Here is a 16,727-nt window from a genome sequence, read left to right as displayed (position 1 = left end):
TTTAAAAGAACAGGCAAATATTTGTGAGTTCATGGGGGCAGCCACCTTTTTGGTTGAAAGGAGGTGACAAGGAGCATGAGACACAGTTCCAGCTGTCCTGTGTCCTGATCACTCCTCCCAGCTGCATGCGCTAGACTTCAAAGCTCAAATTGAAAATATATATATATTTTTTTTTAATTTGCACCAAAACAGCAGAACGAGAACAATATCAGAATTCCCATCATGCTTTGCACAGCATCAGGGGAAAAATGCCCGGGCAGTTTTCTTCTGTGGAGCTAAAAATGAGGCTATGGTAAGAAAAACAAAGTTCTGACGCTGTGCAACTGTTAAAGAAACACCAAGCCTTTTCAGTGCTGCTGAGTAGATTTTTAGTCTGGAGGTTCACTTTAAAATAAGGATTCTGTCCTTAAGTTAAGGAGTGATTGCTGAAGTTAAGGTTTCAATTTTCAAAATAACTACAGAGTTCTAAAGTTAAAGACAGGAAATGGATTCGCAGAGAAGAATGCAAGTGATAACAACTGTAAAGTGTGTGAGGAATTATCACCTGTCCTGAGCTGTCGTTAAGTAGAGTGTTACTACAGACTGTAATGTAAAGTGAAGGTTTCTGAGCTGTCTTATGTTTTACTCGTTTATGCAGAAGGTGACTCAGTATAGAAATACACACACACGCGTGCGCTCTCTCGCTCTCCCTTCCCCCGCTCTCTCGCTCTCCCTTCCCCCGCTCTTTCTCTCCCTTCCCCCGCTCTCTCTTTCTCCTTTCCTTCTGTCCCCTACCCAGGCCAGCTATAGTCATCCTGGCAGCAGGAGAGGTGGAGCTACATCCTGCCTGCATATGCTCCTACCGTTCCTATCTACTGCATGTGAGAATAACTACAGAGGTGATAACATAAGGAGTGAAGTGATAGGACAACACTCTCACTTTGACAGCTTATCCCTACATGTTAATAAGGCAAGCTTCTTTAGTGAATTAACACTGAAAATACCAATTGGCGTGTGCTGATAAGGTTTCACCTGCCTTATTATCTCCAGCATGATCTTAGTGGATTGTGGCCAATGTCTTGGAGAATGAAGCAGAGCTTTAAAATTGAACCTGCGATGTCATAAAATGCAGCCAGACTTGTAACACTGCATGTGGTTGCTGTGAGCACCGCCTCTCCTGTAGCCAAGCTCCACCCATTATTTAAAGGCTTACTCCACTTTGGCGCAAACAAATCTGTATAACTTCTATAATCTCTAAGTCATTTTGTCATTTCAGTTCATTATGTGGCTGTGACCTTTTGAGGAAACTTGCTGGAAGCTATAGTAACGGTACATGGTTTGGAGCTGAACTCAGAACTCTCCTCTCTGTTTATCTTATTAGTCTGTACGTCTTCACAAAGCAAGACGTAAAATTGATGGGGTCTTTTGCCACCGCTTACTAATTAGCAGTCAGGAAGGGAAAATAATCCTGTAAGGTGGGCTTTAGGGTGTATTGCAGGCGTTTCCAGACACCTTAAGGTTCCTGAACTATGTTAAAATGTTTGTACAGGTTTTGCGATGAGACTGGTTCTCTTTTAAGGATACAATTAAAACTGATTTTTTTTTTCTCTTCCTGTATAATAAACCCTTTATTTAAATTTGTTGCATAACCGTCCTGAATGCCTTTCAGATTACACCAGCGGCTTCGGTGGCAAGTTTGGAGTTCAAGCTGACCGAGTGGATAAAAGTGCCCTCGGCTTTGATTACAAGGGCAAAACTGAGAAGCACGAGTCCCAGAAAGGTTTGTGATGTCCGAATGAGGAATGCTATTCATGACAAGTAGCCTGCGGCAAGGGCCGACCTCCTGCCAGCCAATCAAGTTGCTGCGGGGGCGTCGCCCTTCCTGGGAAACTGCGGACAGCACAAGTAAAACGCTGTGTGTTCAGAATCATTTCCTCTTTTATGCCTGGTCCACACGATGCAATTTGTTGTCAGATTTCAGGTCAAATCGATTATTTTCAACTGGCCCGATCTGATTTCTGTTGGAAATAATCGATTTAACAGTCAGTCTGATGGAAAATTGCATCGTGTATGTACCAGGCATTACTCTTGAGAGTGGTTTGTCATGGGAACTACAAATCCCAGCATATTATGTCAGGCACAGATTGAAAAATGAACGGGAATTGGAGGAAAATTGGTGTGGTTGAGTATCCACCCCATCGATATTTCAATCAATGTTGGTCCACAATCAATTGAAAGCATCGATTGGACTTGTTGAGAAATCTTGGTCGCAAGTGATCGATCACATTCATGACAGTAACGGGATTACATATAGCGACGTGCCTCTCTTTCCCCCCCCCCCCAGCCGGTATTCCCCCAAGTGCAAACTCTCTGCCCGTGTGCCGCGTTTTAAAATCCTACCTATCCACCGGCGCAATTCCTGTCCTCTTCTGCTGTCACCGTAGTGCCTCCCTTTACTGGCAGCGCCTGTACCGTGTTGCGCGTGTGACGTCACGCACACATCTAGAGCCATGTGGTACTACAGGCGCTCATGGTAATGGCGGTGATGGCCGAGGAGGAGAGGAATCGTGCCGGCGGACACGTGGGATTTTACAGAGCATGGGCACTGGGGGACGGTTTTATACTGGGGTGGGGTGTAGCGGCACTAAGCGGATTTCATGCTAAAAAATCTACCGGTATAAGAAAACTGCAGTGTATGGACAGGCAACAGATTCATACACAATTGTGATTATTTTTTCTTCAGATGAGGATATCACCCCCCCCCCCCCCCCCCCCCCCCAACAGTGCACAGACATGACACTGGTATGATTGGGTAGTGCTGAATTTTGTCAATTTGTGCTGAAAAAAGTCAATCTAACTTTATTTTTTATAGTTTCTAAGATATTACAGATTTTGTGAAAAGTCAATGGTTCATCCTGCTGCGCTCTGCTGTAAAGGACGCCACTAACGATCCAATTTCTAGCGCAAAATCGCTTGAGCAATCGGATAATTCTGATTGGAAGTTAACTATTTGACATTCCTGGACGTGAAACTCACGTCCAGGAAGCCATGTGCGCTCCTGCACGTCTACGCGGCCGATCGCGCGCGTGCACGCGCGCTCCCGGCCGGCGGTTTGTTAGCCAGTGAATCAGTGAATCGGGCAACGGTGCCCGATCACTGATTCCTCTCCCCCGCAGAAAAAGCGACAGCTTCTCTCGGAAGCTACGCTTTTTCTGCTTCCTATGTCGTTCTAACCGTACGTGGTACGCTTAGAGTGACGTCACTGTAAACAACTCATGGCTGCCATCTTGTGGCCAAAAAGTAAACTACATCTAAATGTTAAATAAAAATACACATATATTTACAAAAAAAAAATACAATTTCAATCCCACCCTCCCAAAAATACCCACATAAAATGTTTAATTAAAAAAAACAAAAAAACATTACAATAAAAAAAAAAAACCACACAAATATTTACCTAAGGGTCTAAACTTTTTAACTATCTATGTAAAGATGAAATATTTCATTTTTTTTTTTTTATTATAAGCTTGTAAATAGTGATGAATGCAAAACGGAAAAAATGCACTTTTATTTCCAAATAAAATATTGTCGCCATACATTGTGATAGGGACATAATTTAAATGGTGTAATAACCGGGACAAATGGGCATATACAATACGTGGGTTTTAATTATGGAGGCATGTATTATTTTAAAACTATAATTGCCGAAAAGTGAGAAATAATGATTTGTTTCCGTTTTTTTCTTATTCTTCCTTTTAAAATGCATTTACAGTAAAGTGGCTCTTAGTAAAATGTTCCCCCCAAAGAAAGCCTAATTGGTGGCGGAAAAAACAAGATATAGATCAGTTTATTGTGATAAGTAGTAATAAAGTTATAGGCTAATGAATGGGAGGTGAACATTGTTCGGATGCATGAAGCGAAAAACGACTGAATGCGAACTGGTTAAATATCGTAATACATCGTTCACTACACCATCAACAAACCAATCTTTGCTTCCTATCTATCACAACAGACAAGAAAATCTAAATTTTGGTTCGTCGAAAATCCAATCGATTGTGCCCATCAACTGAGATTATTTAAATACAACTGATCTGATAACGAATTATCTGATAGCTCAAACGATTTTTCACAAAAAACTGGATGGATAGTGGCCACCGTTGGGGGGCTGCGTGGATGTTTGACCTCACTAAAATCTTTAATTGCTAGCTTAAAAACATAAAAAGATAAATCCATGATGTTTGCAACAGAAATGGACACATGCGCAGCACTGCCCAACCATGCCCATTTCATAGCCATGTGGCACTGTGGGGGGGGGGGGGGGGGGCTGGGTGACATCCTGTGTAAAAAAATAAATAATAATAATAATTGCTATTTAATATTGGAAACAAAAACAGCACAAATGGGTGCAAACGTAGCACTAACCAAACATGATGGAATTTATTTAGTAGTGCTGACAAGGGTTGCAATTTCATGCAGTTTAGAGACCAGATGGAGTGGCCAAACGGGCCAGTCAGCGCCTCAGGCCACCCCTCAGCCGCCTTGGCAACCTCTGCTGGGCACTTGTAAGTCCAAACCAGGATCGTCACCTGTGTTTTTGTGGTCAGCTGTATTACTGCTTTTCTAAAGTTTCGTTTTGTGTCCGTATTTCCCATACCGATCTCGGCCCAAACTCCCAACTCTGAAATTTCATGCAGCCGTCTTAACAGGGCTGATATTAGCAGGCCTGATGAGTGGAGAGCAGTAAAGGGAGCTGATCTTCTTTATTGTTGAAGTCATCCATTCTATTAGAGTGAAATGAGCAGCAATTTGAACCTCTCTATAAGGGATGTTTGTAATAGTGTGACATGGGGGAAGGGGGGGGGAGCAGGTACTTACCTGGGGGGGACTACTGCTTGTGGGGCCTCTAGTTTCCGCTCATGCCACAGTTTCATTCCCCCAGCTTTGCATGCATGAATGCTGGGAGATGTAGTCTGCAGAGTACAGAGCTGCACTCTCATCCACGGACTACATCTCCTGGCAGTCATTGCAGCGCGCCCGCCAAAGCCGGGAGAATGAAACTGCAGCATGAGCGGAGGGGATGGTGAACACCGTGCAGGCGAGAGACCTTACAAGCAGCAGTCCCTCTCACCCCAGCCCTCCAGTGGCATGCTATTATGTCACAAACCTATTAACCACTTGAGGACCTAGGGCTTTCTACCCCTTAAGGACCGGCCACTTTTTCTCCATTCAGACCACTGCAGCTTTCACGGTTTATTGCTCGGTCATACAACCTACCACCTAAATGAATTTTGGCTCCTTTTCTTGTCACTAATAAAGCTTTCTTTTGATGCTATTTGATTGCTCCTGCGATTTTTACTTTTTATTATATTCATCAAAAAAGACATGAATTTTGGCAAAAAAATGATTTTTTTAACTTTCTGTGCTGACATTTTTCAAATAAAGTAAAATTTCTGTATACATGCAGCGCGAAAAATGTGGACAAACATGTTTTTGATAAAAAAAAAACCCATTCAGTGTATATTTATTGGTTTGGGTAAAAGTTATAGCGTTTACAAACTATGGTGCCAAAAGTGAATTTTCCCATTTTCAAGCATCTCTGACTTTTCTGACCCCCTGTCATGTTTCATGAGGGGCTAGAATTCCAGGATAGTATAAATACCCCCCAAATGACCCCATTTTGGAAAGAAGACATCCCAAAGTATTCACTGAGAGGCATAGTGAGTTCATAGAAGATATTATTTTTTGTCACAAGTAAGCGGAAAATGACACTTTGTGAGGAAAAAAAAAAAAAAAAAAAAGTTTCCATTTCTTCTAACTTGCGACAAAAAAAAATGAAATCTGCCACGGACTCACCATGCCCCTCTCTGAATACCTTGAAGGGTCTACTTTCCAAAATGGGATCATTTGTGGGGTGTGTTTACTGTCCTGACATTTTGGGGGGTGCTAAATTGTAAGCACCCCTGTAAAGCCTAAAGGTGCTCATTGGACTTTGGACCCCTTAGCGCAGTTAGGCTGCAAAAAAGTGCCACACATGTGGTATTGCCGTACTCAGGAGAAGTAGTATAATGTGTTTTGAGGTGTATTTTTACACATACCCATGCTGGGTGGGAGAAATATCTCTGTAAATGACAATTTGTTAATTTTTTTTACACACAATTGTCCATTTACAGAGATATTTCTCCCACTCAGCATGGGTATGTGTAAAAATACACCACAAAACACATTATACTACTTCTCCTGAGTACGGCGATACCACATGTGTGGCACTTTTTTGCACCCTAACTGCGCTAAAGGGCCCAAAGTCCAATGAGTACCTTTAGGATTTCACAGGTCATTTTGAGAAATTTCGTTTCAAGACTACTCCTCACGGTTTAGGGCCCCTAAAATGCCAGGGCAGTATAGGAACCCCACAAATGACCCCATTTTAGAAAGAAGACACCCCAAGGTATTCCGTTAGTAGTATGGCGAGTTCATAGAAGATTTTATTTTTTGTCACAAGTTAGCGGAAAATGACACTTTGTGAAAAAACACAATTAAAATCAATTTCCGCTAACTTTTGACAAAAAATAAAATCTTCTATGAACTCACCATACTCCTGATGGAATACCTTGGGGTGTCTTCTTTCTAAAATGGGGACATTTGTGGGGTTCCTATACTGCCCTGGCATTTTAGGGGCCCTAAACCGTGAGGAGTAGTCTTGAAACGAAATTTCTCAAAATGACCTGTGAAATCCTAAAGGTACTCATTGGACTTTGGGCCCTTTAGCGCACTTAGGGTGCAAAAAAGTGCCACACATGTGGTATCGCCATACTCGGGAGAAGTAGTACAATGTGTTTTGGGGTGTATTTTTACACATACCCATGCTGGGTGGGAGAAATTTCTATGTAAATGGACAATTGTGTGTAAAAAAATCAAACAATTGTCATTTACAGAGATATTTCTCCCACTTAGCATGGGTATGTGTAAAAATACACCCCAAAACGCATTATACTACTTCTCCTGAGTACGGCGGTACCACATGTGTGGCACTTTTTTACACCCTAAGTACGCTAAGGGGCCCAAAGTCCAATGAGTACCTTTAGGATTTCACAGGTCATTTTTGTTTCAAGACTACTCCTCACGGTTTAGGGCCCCTAAAATGCCAGGGCAGTATAGGAACCCCACTAATGACCCCATTTTAGAAAGAAGACACCCCAAGGTATTCCGTTAGGAGTATGGTGAGTTCATAGAAGTTTTTATTTTTTTGTCACAAGTTAGCGGAAATTGATTTTAATAGTTTTTTTTCACAAAGTGTCATTTTCCGCTAACTTGTGACAAAAAATAAAATCTTCTATGAACTCACCATACTCCGTACGGAATACCTTTGGGTGTCTTCTTTCTAGAATGGGGTCATTTGTGGGGTTCCTATACTGCCCTGGCATTTTAGGGGCCCTAAACCGTGAGGAGTAGTCTTGAAACCAAATGTCGCAAAATGACCTGTGAAATCCTAAAGGTACTCATTGGACTTTGGGCCCCTTAGCGTACTTAGGGTGTAAAAAAGTGCCACACATGTGGTACCGCTGTACTCAGGAGAAGTAGTATAATGCGTTTTGGGGTGTATTTTTACACATACCCATGCTAAGTGGGAGAAATATCTCTGTAAATGACAATTGTTTGATTTTTTTACACACAATTGTCCATTTACATAGAAATTTCTCCCACCCAGCATGGGTATGTGTAAAAATACACCCCAAAACACATTATACTACTTTTCCTGAGTACGGCGGTACCACATGTGTGACACTTTTTTGCAGCCTAGGTGCGCTAAGGGGCCCAACGTCCTATTCACAGGTCATTTTGAAGCATTTGTTTTCTAGACTACTCCTCGCGGTTTAGGGCCCCTAAAATGCCAGGGCAGTATAGGAACCCCACAAGTGACCCCATTTTAGAAAGAAGACACCCCAAGGTATTCCGTTAGGTGTATGGCAAGTTCATAGAAGATTTTATTTTTTGTCACAAGTTAGTGAAAAATGACACTTTGTGAAAAAAAACTAATAAAAATTAATTTCCGCTAACTTTTGACAAAAAATTAAATCTTCTATGAACTCGTCATACACCTAACATAATACCTTGGGGTGTCTTTTTTTTCTAAAATGGGGTCACTTGTGGGGTTCCTATACCGCCCTGGCATTTTACAGGCCCAAAACCGTGAGTAGTCTGGAAACCAAATGTCTCAAAATGACTGTTCAGGGGTATAAGCATCTGCAAATTTTGATGACAGGTGGTCTATGAGGGGGCGAATTTTGTGGAACCGGTCATAAGCAGGGTGGGCTTTTAGATGACAGGTTGTATTGGGCCTGATCTGATGGATAGGAGTGCTAGGGGGGTGACAGGAGGTGATTGATGGGTGTCTCAGAGGGTGGTTAGAGGGGAAAAAAGATGCAATCCATGCACTGGGGAGGTGATCGGAAGGGGGTCTGAGGGTTTGGCCGAGTGATCAGGAGCCCACACGGGGCAAATTGGGGCCTGATCTGATGGGTAGGTGTGCTAGGGGGTGACAGGAGGTGATTGATGGGTGTCTCAAGGTGTGATTAGAGGGGGGAATGGATGCAAGCAATGCACTGGCGAGGTGATCAGGGCTGGGGTCTGAGGGCATTCTGAGGGTGTGGGCGGGTGATTGAGTGCCCTAGGGGCAGATAGGGGTCTAATCTGATAGGTAGCAGTGACAGGGGGTGATTGATGGGTAATTAGTGGGTGTTTAGGGTAGAGAATAGATGGAAACACTGCGCTTGGGTGGTGATCTGATGTCGGATCTGCGGGCGATCTATTGGTGTGGGTGGGTGATCAGTTTGCCCGCAAGGGGCAGGTTAGGGGCTGATTGATGGGTGGCAGTGACAGCGGGTGATTGATGGGTGGCAGTGACAGCGGGTGATTGATGGGTGGCAGTGACAGGGGGTGATTGATGGGTGATTGACAGGTAATCAGTGGGTTATTACAGGGGAGAACAGATGTAAATATTGCACTGGCGAATTGATAAGGGGGGGTCTGAGGGCAATCTGAGCGTGCAGGCGGTCGATTGGGTGCCCGCAAGGGGCAGATTAGGGTCTGATCTGATAGGTAACAGTGACAGGTGGTGATAGGGAGTGATTTGATGGGTGATTGATGGGTAATTAGTTGGTGTTTAGAGGAGAGAATAGATGGAAACACTGCGCTTGGGTGGTGATCTGATGTCGGATCTGCGGGCGATCTATTGGTGTGGGTGGGTGATCAGATTGCCCGCAAGGGGCAGGTTAGGGGCTGATTGTTGGGTGGCAGTGACAGGGGGTGATTGATGGGTGATAGGTGATTGGCAGGTGATTGACAGGTGATCAGTGGGTTATTACAGGGAAGGACAGATGTAATTAATGCACTGGCGAATTGATAAGGGGGGGTCAGAGGGCAATCTGAGCGTGTGGGCGGGTGATTGGGTGCCCGCAAGGGGCAGATTAGGGTCTGATCTGATAGGTAACAGTGACAGGTGGTGATAGGGGGTGATTGATGGGTAATTAGTGGGTGTTTAGAGAAGATAACAGATGTAAACGATACATTTGGGAGGTAATCTGACGGCGGGTTTGCGGGCGATCTAATGGTGTGGGTGGGTGATCAGATTGCCCGCAAGGGGCAGGTTAGGGGCTGATTGATGGGTGGCAGTGACAGGGGGTGATTGATGGGTGATAGGTGATTGGCAGGTGATTGACAGGTGATCAGTGGGTTATTACAGGGAAGAACAGATGTAATTAATGCACTGGTGAATTGATAAGGGGGGGGTCAGAGGGCAATCTGAGCGTGTGGGCGGGTGATTGGGTGCCCGCAAGGGGCAGATTAGGGTCTGATCTGATAGGTAACAGTGACAGGTGGTGATAGGGGGTGATTGATGGGTAATTAGTGGGTGTTTAGAGAAGATAACAGATGTAAACGATACATTTGGGAGGTAATCTGACGGCGGGTTTGCGGGCGATCTAATGGTGTGGGTGGGTGATCAGATTGCCCGCAAGGGGCAGGTTAGGGGCTGATTGATGGGTGGCAGTGACAGGGGGTGATTGATGGGTGATAGGTGATTGGCAGGTGATTGACAGGTGATCAGTGGGTTATTACAGGGAAGAACAGATGTAATTAATGCACTGGTGAATTGATAAGGGGGGGTCAGAGGGCAATCTGAGCGTGTGGGCGGGTGATTGGGTGCCCGCAAGGGGCAGATTAGGGTCTGATCTGATAGGTAAAAGTGACAAGTGGTGATAGGGGGTGATTGATGGGTGATTGATGGGTAATTAGTGGGTGTTTAGAGGAGAGAATAGATGTAAACAATGGATTTGGGAGGTGATCTGATGTCGGATCTGTGGGCGATCTATTGGTGTGGGGGGGTGATCAGATTGCCCGCAAGGGGCAGGTTAGGGGCTGATTGATGGGTGGCAGTGACAGGGGGTGATTGACGGGTGATTGACGGGTGATTGACAGGTGATTGACAGGTGATCAGGGGGATAGATGCATACAGTAAACAGGGGGGGGTGGTCTGGGGGGGGGGGGGTCTGGGGAGAATCTGAGGGGTGGGGGGTGATCAGGGGGGGGGATAAAAAAAAAAATAGCGTTGACAGATAGTGACAGGGAGTGATTGATGGGTGATTAGGGGGGTGATTGGGTGCAAACAGGGGTCTGGGGGGTGGGCAGGGGGGGGGGTCTGATGGGTGCTGTGGGCGATCTGGGGCGGGGGGGGGGGGAGAAAATCAGTGTGCTTGGTGCAGACTAGGGTGGCTGCAGCCTGCCCTGGTGGTCCCTCGGACACTGGGACCACCAGGGCAGGAGGCAGCCTGTATAATACACTTTGTAAACATTACAAAGTGTATTATACACTTTGTATGCGGCGATCGCGGGGTTAACATCCCGCCGGCGCTTCCGTATAGCCGGCGGGATGTTGCGGCGAGCGAGCGGTGACAGGCGCTGGCGGAGGATCGCGTCACGGATGACGCGATCGCTCCGCCCATGCCCTTAAATGGACCGCCGCCTCTGTGGGTGAGGCCGTCCTGCAGGGCTCCACTTCCCCGCCGCCCCTGTGTAGTGGGCGGTCGGGAAGTGGTTAAAGGGACTCCAAGCACCTTTCATGGGTATACCTTTAAGCCAGACGACTTCCAACAAAGTCGTGCTATGACCCCTCTGGAGGGGCCTCCTGCAATGGCTATGCGTGTCACTTCCTCTTCCTGCTTCATTCAGTGATGCACTTCTCTAACAGAGAAGACAGAGGTGACCCGGAAGTTATAACATAGCCAAGATGGCAGCCACGATATTTAAATTGAAATCAAACAAAAACTATTTGGTGTAGAACGGCAATTCAGGCATCAAATGAAAGAGGAGAGCACAAGCTACAGAAAGGTATGCATCTTTAAGTACTTTGCAGTACTGGTCGGAGTCTCTTTAAAGGCATACCCATGAGAGGTGCTCGGAGTCCCTTTTAAAAACCTTCAATGCACATCCTTTTGCTTTAAAGGGGCAGCACAGCATGATGGGCTGGTAGACAGTAGGGATGAGCTTCAGAATTCCAATTTCTGAGTCTCCCGTTGGAAATCTGGTTTCTGTGGCGGAGATCTGTATTCCCCGGGATACTGCGCTACCGAGATTCGGAAATTGTAAGCCATTTATAGAACACAGAAGCATTAGGCCTATCAGAGAATGTGGAAGTGTCATGTGGCTGTACGCATAATGGCTTATATTGGCAGAATATAGCGGCTTCCGCAAAAAAAAAAAAAATAGATTTTTTAAAATGCCTAACTTTAACAAAAAGGGCAAAAAAAAAAAAAAAAAAAAAAAAAAAAAGGAAACCCCTTTCTTCGGAAATTGTAAAGTCGGAAATTGGAAATTTAGATTTCTGCGGAAATTGGAAAAACACATGAGGGAATGCAGAATTCCGGTGGAATCTGACGTCGTCCTTTCCGACCATCCCTAGTGGACGGAACTCCAGTCCTGCTCCAACGTTAAAATACAATTTCCAGCTTCTTGCGGAGGGACCGGAGCGTCCTGCGTCTTGCGGAGGGACCGTCACATCCTTCCATTAGTGGGGTCTCCCAAACATACAATATTAAGAAGCAGTGCAGACCACCGGTATGTGGAGTAGGCAGGGAGCTATTAATTTTAAAGAGAAGCAGAGATGAAGCACCCTCTTGTATTTTACCTTATAAATCAGTGGGAACATGACAGTATACACCTAATCTGCTCTTTGTTTCATTGTTCTCTGTTTAATCTGACTGTTATCACCTCTGATAAGAATCCCCGACTGAGCATTCAGTCTAGCTTTGCTATGGAAAGATTATATCTGAGTCTTTTTTCTCTGGTGTCTTTTCAAGCCCAAGCCTGCCCCCTTGTGGCTATAATTATTCCCAGCAAAGCCAGATTGAATGCTCAGTCCGGGATTCTTATTACAGCTGATAACAGACACTTTTAGGAGTGAGGATGAAACAGAGAGCATGGTAAGGGTTTTCCCTAATGTTCCCACTGATATATATGGTAAAATACACAAGGGTTCTTCGTCTCTGGTTCCCTTTAAACTCACTGCAGGAGTGATGATGATGTATTACCGCACAATAACCACATAGGAAACCTCCCACGAAAGCATGTATGTGTTTTACATTGCACATAGTGTGCATGAGAGGGCTGCTGTAGGCTAGTGTTAGTGTTCAAATTTGTGTTATTAACATCTGGAAACCGAAATTCACCTGTCGCCACACTTTAGAACCCACACATGTGGACAGGGTCAGGGGGAGTTCACTTATTTGCGCTTCACATGACTCCTCCCCCAGACCCTGTCCACCTGTCTGGGTGCTGAAGTGTGGTAACTGGCAAATTTTAAGTTTCCAAATTTCAATATCCTGAGTTATAACACCAACTCTACTAACCACAGCACAATCTCCCATCCTCGGAGCTAGTTCAGCTAACCCTTACTTTATTTCTACCCTACAGATTATTCCACTGGCTTTGGCGGGAAGTTCGGCGTGCAGGCAGACCGTGTGGATAAGAGCGCTGTAGGATTCGATTATCAGGGCAAGACTGAGAAACACGAGTCCCAGAAAGGTTCGTATTCTCACGAGTACACAAATAAACATGGCGAGAGCGGTGCGGAGCAGCAGTGTGACAGCCTCTCTTGGGTGATAGCGGTGAGGAGCAGCAGTGTGACAGCCATGTTCTGCATGTGGCGAGGTGCCCGTTGCACAAATCCTTAACTGCAGTCATTGTTCTTTGCTGGCTGGCAGCTCTATGGGCGATGCGAGATAGAAGGTGCCAGTTTTCCAGAGGATCAGCAGAAACAACCGGGTGCAGCAGAGTGTGAATTGACAGCAACCATGGAAATCCCTGAAATCTATCATTACTACTATGGAAACTGGCTCCCTTATAATTACCTAAGGCCAACCCATTCTTCCATTCTCCTGTCAGATCTCTGAAGTTGGGCCGCTCTGCAGATATAGTAGCATTTGCAGGCCGCTGTTTCACACTGGACCGTTAAGTTACTGGGATTACACTCCTAAAGCTAAAATGTCAGCGACTACCGGTACTTGGCGATAAGTTTGTAGCTTCCAATCTTTTTACAGTAATGCTGATGTTTGTAACTTTGTTTTTTTTTGTTTTAAAAGCTTATAACCAAAACATTAAAGAGGGATTATACTCTGAAAACTAAAATTTCAGTAACTACTCTTGGGAACATAAAGGGACATTTGAAAGCACCCCATGTATGTAAAAAAGGTTAACTTTCCTGCAGAGAGCAGTATAGACTTATTTATCTTTGGCTAATTGGCAAATGTAATCATTGCCAACCAAGAGACTCTGCCTGTGTCTTTATTCTGCTCCCTCCCTCCCTCTGCTGAATAGACACATCGCCCTGGCAACAACTGCGTCACTTCAGCGGAAAAAAAGGAGGAGCAAAGTAAAGACACAGGCAGGGAGATTTTTACCGGCAATGATTACATTTGCCTATTAGTCAGATATAAACAAGCCTGTATTGCTCTCTGCAGAGAAAATAAATGTTTGAAAGCATTTCTAGGCATTCCCTGTGTGTAGAAACTTTTTTACTGCAGAGAGCAGTACAGGCTTGTTTGTCTGACTAATCTGCAAATGTAATCATTGCCGGCAAGAATCTCTATGCCTGTGTCTTCATTCTGCTTCTCCTCCTTTTCTGCGAACAGCAGCTGCCGTGGCAATGTCTGTTCAGCAGACGGAGGAGGGAGTTGAATCAAGACACAGGCAGTATCTCATGTTTACATTTGCCAATTAGCCAGAAATAAGCAAGTCCGTACTTCTCCCTGCACTGAAAGTGAATATTTTTGCACACGGCATTCTTGGGAGTGCTTTCAAATGTCCTTTTATGTACCTTAAGGTGCCCCATGCATCTAGCGATGATGGACCAAATCTCTCTCTGATCATATCTGATTAGAGAGAGATCTGTCAGCTGTCCGTACACCGCAGGCTGATCCATGATAAGTTTTTGCATGAAATTCATCTGGAATTGGCCTTGTGACAGTGCATCCGCTGATTGCCCGGCATTGTCCGCCCACACATATGCCCCCCCCCCCCAGTTTTTCCGGCAACCATTTGTGGGGTCATTATAGCCAGCAAACAAGTATTTCTTTTAATTGGATTATAGCGGCGCTCCGTCTGTAATTTGGGCACTGTTAAAAGACGGAGCCCAAATTATGATAAACACAGCGTAATTTGACCTCCAGTAATAACTGCCAAATTACGTTTTACCCCAGTGTCAATAGTGGCCTGGAGGGGGAATAGTAATTAACGCCGCCGGGACTGCAGGATCAGGATGAGATGTTTTTCGGCTTTACCCTGCTCCCAAATTTCCTGGCATTTTAATTACATGTATGCCCCGATGTACCTGCAACATGACACTTTATTACCATTCATTTTATTTCATTTTAATATTTTTGTTGTAGATTATTCAAAAGGCTTTGGCGGTAAATACGGCGTCGATAAGGACAACGTTGACAAGAGTGCTGTTGGGTTTGACTATCAAGGGAAGACTGAAAAGCACGAGTCGCAGAAAGGTTCAGTATGCATAACAAGTGTTTTGTCTTCTCACAGTCTGATTGGCCAGGCTTGGGGCGTGTGCCAGGTTCAGCCCACAGGTGCATTATGGGGGGGTGGGACAGAAGACCTCGCATACAAACATTAAAGGGTGTTTAGTTAGAGTAAGACAAAAAGTCTAAGAATACATAGAAAAAAAAACTGTTCAGAAGGCTACAGAAAGAAAAGCGAAGATGCTGAACAATAATTGTAATTTTCTTGTAGGTTCTTCAATCTGTGCTTAATGTGGTGGCTTTAGATTGCTGTGGTCAGTGATGGCAGCTTTGTGGCTCATGTTTGTTCTTCTATCTGATGTACCATTTAAAGTGAAACTGAAGTACCCTAAAAAAATAAAAATAAAATCATATACTCTCCTATGTAGAGGGAAGGCGTCCCGGTCACCTCTCCTTCTCCATGCTCCACCCCCTCGCTCTGCCGCTGTCCCCTGTTGAATTTACGCACCTTGCTTCTGAGGACAGGTGCATCTGTTCAGCACATGCAGGTTCCTGGACTCGGGCACAGTACAGGTCCGCTCATCTTCACGCCTGGACAAGTAGGAGTGCGCAAGACTTCAGGGGTCAGCAGTGGGTCGCGGGGGCGGAGAGAGGAGGACCAGGAAGGTGCTATGGGGTCCAGAGCCTTCCCTCCACATAGGTAAGCATCTAACTTTTACTTTCTGGCCTGCATCAGGTTCACTTTAAAGCATTCCTGAATGTGGGGGAGACTTTAAGTGGCCAGTTACTTACCTGGAGCTTCTTCCAGCCCCCTGAAGTCCTCCTGGTCCCTCGCCATTATTCCGCGCTGCTCCGTTCCTCCGCTATCCCCCTCTGTACGCTGCATGCACTGCCCCTGCTGTGCTCCTCCACCATTGTGCACCTGTGGCCGGGAACGTTCTGGGAAGAAGCCCCCCCCCCCTCGATAAGTAACTGCCCACTTTAAATTCCACTTACAGGACACCAGAAGCGAGAGGGATATGGAGGCTGCCATGTTTATTTCCTGTTACACTTTACCAGTTGCTTGGCAGACCTGCTGACCCTCTGCCTCTAATACTTTTAGCCATAGCCCATGAACAAGCATGCAGATCAGAGGATTCCGTCCGACATGGTCAGATCTGACAAGATTAGCTGCTATTCAGACATTACTGCAGCCTAATAGATCAGCAGCGCAGCCAGGCAACTGGTATTGTTTAAAAGGAAATGCATTTGTCAGCCTACAAATACTTTTCACTTCAGGTGCCCTTTTACATTCCCCCTGAGAACACCGTTACAAATCTAAGCTATGGTGGAGATCCACTTACAAAGACAAGTTAACACATACCTTTTTAGTTTGAGAATTTTAAGCTCCTTTCAGTAGTTAACTCTTTCCCTACCTTCTTTTATTGGGAAGAGCTTTAAGCATGGACAGTATTGAGGCAATGCTTGACCTGGCTGTGCCCCTCTAGTGTAAACACTTAGCTCTCGGGGGAGTACACAGGCAGAGATAACACTTTAGTGTGTGAAGTAGAAGTGTTACTGGGGACAATACCACGGTAATAGAATGGAGCACTGGTGTGCAAGGGGATGGGGATTGTAATAGAGCTGTGGTAATAAGGTATTTTCCACTATTCCAATCGTTATAGCACCATATTGTTTTCCTAGAGGTGGTCAGTCAGATGCAAATGATTGTAACCTGCATCCTAATAT

General features: G+C 45.1%; 1 protein-coding gene across 2 annotated transcripts in view; it reads left to right on the top strand.

Annotated features, from left to right (window-relative positions):
* The window catches only part of CTTN (cortactin), a 95,804-nt gene that overhangs the window by 44,417 nt on the left and 34,660 nt on the right, over positions 1-16,727 (top strand). For both annotated transcript variants that reach the window (XM_068260841.1, XM_068260840.1), the window contains exons 7-9: positions 1,649-1,759; positions 12,943-13,053; positions 14,916-15,026. In XM_068260841.1, coding sequence (XP_068116942.1) covers positions 1,649-1,759; positions 12,943-13,053; positions 14,916-15,026 — 333 coding nt within the window. The remainder of the gene's footprint in view (positions 1-1,648; positions 1,760-12,942; positions 13,054-14,915; positions 15,027-16,727) is intronic.

The sequence above is a fragment of the Hyperolius riggenbachi genome, chromosome 11, assembly GCF_040937935.1.
Source record: "Hyperolius riggenbachi isolate aHypRig1 chromosome 11, aHypRig1.pri, whole genome shotgun sequence".
Taxonomy (NCBI): Eukaryota; Metazoa; Chordata; class Amphibia; order Anura; family Hyperoliidae; genus Hyperolius; species Hyperolius riggenbachi.
This window is presented reverse-complemented; position numbering and strand designations above follow the sequence as displayed.